This window comes from Cryptomeria japonica, chromosome 9 (assembly GCF_030272615.1).
Source record: "Cryptomeria japonica chromosome 9, Sugi_1.0, whole genome shotgun sequence".
NCBI classification, from domain to species: domain Eukaryota; kingdom Viridiplantae; phylum Streptophyta; class Pinopsida; order Cupressales; family Cupressaceae; genus Cryptomeria; species Cryptomeria japonica.
This window is the reverse complement of record NC_081413.1, coordinates 469,106,621-469,109,698: the sequence shown is the minus strand read 5'-3', so window position 1 is coordinate 469,109,698 and position 3,078 is coordinate 469,106,621. Positions and strand designations below refer to the sequence as shown.

General features: G+C 32.4%; 1 protein-coding gene across 1 annotated transcript; it reads right to left on the bottom strand.

The window, feature by feature from the left end:
* Positions 1-203: 203 nt before the first annotated feature.
* LOC131075900 (transcription factor bHLH49) lies at positions 204-2,205 on the bottom strand. Its single transcript, XM_058012849.2, has 6 exons — positions 1,502-2,205; positions 1,183-1,320; positions 982-1,047; positions 805-873; positions 641-718; positions 204-519 (listed from the first exon to the last, which is right to left on the bottom strand). Exons 1-6 carry the CDS (start codon positions 1,976-1,978, stop codon positions 475-477), a joined length of 873 nt encoding a protein of 290 aa, XP_057868832.2. The 5' UTR covers positions 1,979-2,205; the 3' UTR covers positions 204-474.
* Between the last annotated feature and the right edge of the window lie 873 nt (positions 2,206-3,078).

Here is a 3,078-nt window from a genome sequence, read left to right as displayed (position 1 = left end):
AAAAAAAAATCATCAAATATAAGTGAACATGAAAGGAAGAATTCAAAATGTCAAAAATAATCAAATGGCTATATATAACCACTAAAATTTTCTTGACTGATCTATAATGTTATATTCATTCTTCAATTGATTTTATAATATTACTGTGCAATTTTAGCACAGTATTAAAATAAAAATATTTAAAATACCATTCAAATCGGTGATAATAATTTAGAATGTCATTCAAAATTGATCCGTTACATGAAACTGCAAACCATCTCTCAGTCCAATTACAAATAACAAGACTAATGTAGCTAGTCTTTCAATGTTTAAACATGCCAAGGCATCTGAGAAGAAACTAGCAAACTAATAAAATCTTTCTAAATAGAAATACCAGACACCAACAAACATATTTGTCTAGTCATTGTCAAGATTAGAGTTCATCTTGACAGTGAATGGCCAGCAAATTGATGAATTTTTTTTCCCTGTTGTGGATTATGAGGGGAGTAAACACATATAATCTTCTTGGCAGCTTCCCTCCTGCTCCACCAACATTAACAGAGAAAAGAAAGTTTAAGTAGATATTTGAAAAACAACAATTTATCTAATCAAGCTTTGGGAGTCATTTCAAACCCTATAAAAATGACCCTGTTTATCTTACCTTTCTAAAAGGGTGACCAAGGTTTTCAAAGTGAAGATCAGTTATCATAGAAGCCATCTGGAGCTTCATTGAAAGACTCTGTAAAATTATATCATTATGAATTAACATCTGAAACCCTTGAAATTATATGTTCTTAAACATAGGGCGGTGTTGATTATTCATACCTGCACTTGTCTCTGTAAGGACTGAATGTAGCAGATGATCATATCAAGCCTTTTTATGTCACCTGAAACCTGATAATGATGCCACAAAATATTACCATGCCTATTCAAAATTTTCAGAAGAAATGAATCAAATTTATAAGTTGACACTAAAATATTTAGAAACTAAATGTATTATACCAGTTTGCAATCAGGAACAAGGTCTTGCAGTCTTTTCATACGTTCCCTAATTTTCTCCCTCCTCTTCTGCAATTGGGGATCAATTGTGAATAGAAGTATTCCTTGATTTAATTAAAGGAAAGATTTTGAGTCCATGAAAATGGTTGATACAGGCCTTTGAGAAAAACTGGAAAGAAGATTTTGATTTCTTTAGTATTTTACCCTTTCATAGATGCTTTGCTTCTTAGTTGTTTGACCCCTCCTTGCTCTCAAGTGTACAAAATCCTTAGGAAAATCAACTTCTTGATCTTGAGCAGAGCTAGAAGTTTTGAAATACTGAGAATTTGGCTCCTTTGATTCCTGAAACAACAAATCAACATTCAGGTTAAACAGAAAAAGCATAAGAAATCATTTTCTCCTAATGACCAGGCACCAATCAAGGAAAATCATCAGAAAGGTACAAATCTATGAACAACAAATAGGTGGAAACTGATTTCAGATCAAAATCTGCAATGAAAAAATGATTTAAGCTCAAGTTTACCTTGACTAGCTCCTTATTACAAGAGTTCTGGGATGTTGAGTTGACAACATTACTGAAGTGATGCTGAGTAAGAGGTATACCCATTTGATTTTGAGATTCTTTATGCTTCAAATCCTCATGAAATTGATAGCTGCTAGAACCATTGTTATGGTATTCTCTATTGTCTGCAATGCATTCTCCAGATCTGTGGTCTGTGCCTTCTCTCATAGTAACAAAACTTGAAGATTCATTGTACACTACAGGATGATCATGATCTGGAACAATGAACTTACTATATAGCCTTGACAGGTCATCATCATCTTTGATCATCACTGGTCTAGCCATGCTTACCATGCTTGAAACTGTCTTGGGATAAGGATCTACACAGAATGTGTTATCAAACTCTCCATTCATCTGCATAATAATCTCCATGTTGTCCTGCATAAAATCACTAGAGAACTGATCCATCTCATGATCATATAATTCCATTGACTTCATTGGTCATGAAATTGAAAAAACTACAATTTAAAGATATCAAATTGAAATGAGGATTCTAAAACCCCTGCCTAATACTGCAGCCTAATATGGTAGTAAGTTGTTCCTGTCACCAAACACTCTTTTTTCCTATCAGGCTCTTGTACAAGGATCCTCATTTGCACACTGCAAATGTATAGTATTGCATATATAGTCGGTGACTTAATTGAACCAAAACACCATGCCCGATATAGGATTGCCAGTGATGAATCTAACAAGACTTAGCTCAATATATTCTTTGTAAACATCCGATTTCAAGAAATTGATAGCTGTTCCTTTCTTGAAAAATGGTATTCACATAACACAAAATTTCAAATTTCAAGTCTTTTTGGGTTGTTATCATCTATGGTGAACCAAAACACAATGTCCGATATAGGTTTGCCACTGGTGAATCTAAGAGTTAACTCAATATAGTCCTTGTAAACATCTGATTACAAGAAGTTGATAGCTATATTTCTTTCTTGAAAAATGTTCTTTACATAGCACAAAACCTGGAACACAAAACCTGGAATTAGTATTTTTTTTTTTCAATAAAAACAATTTGACTTTTTAAAGTTCCTATTTTCCCCTTAAAAGATTAAGGTGCCTAGTTTCAATCCAAACCTAAACTTAGTTTCATATGGGAAAACAAGGCTTCATACATTCATATTTTTCATACAGGGATCAACACTATAATGGATATAAATTAGTAGTTACTTTCAAATATATTAATTTTGAATTTATTCCAAAATTAAAATTATATATATATATAAAATTCAATTTTCAAATGTATAAAGTATAAATTTGTTTGATTGAAATCATATAATTCTGCATTACATTATAATAAACATGAGTAAAGTAAAGATGCAAATAAGAAGAGAAGCAACAACCATAATCATGCAAAGGGGGATAACGATGTTGGTGCTAGTGTAAAATGTTAAGCATTGGGGAAGAAAGTGTTTTGGATAATTGTTGTATGCTTTCCATGTTTAATAGACTGAATGAGACCTATTATGCCCCTACCCCTAGAGTGTGTATTGCATTATGAGAAGTCCACTTTTGGCTACCTTAACTCTTAAATAAGT

Coding starts and splice junctions, on each gene's coding strand:
- LOC131075900 (XM_058012849.2), bottom strand. CDS start 1,978: ATGAAGTCAATGGAATTATATGATCATGAGATGGATCAGTTCTCTAGT. Junction 874..981: donor TTGTTCCTGATTGCAAACTG/GTATAATACATT, acceptor CATCATTATCAG/GTTTCAGGTGACATAAAAAG. Junction 520..640: donor TTGGTCACCCTTTTAGAAAG/GTAAGATAAACA, acceptor TTGGTGGAGCAG/GAGGGAAGCTGCCAAGAAGA.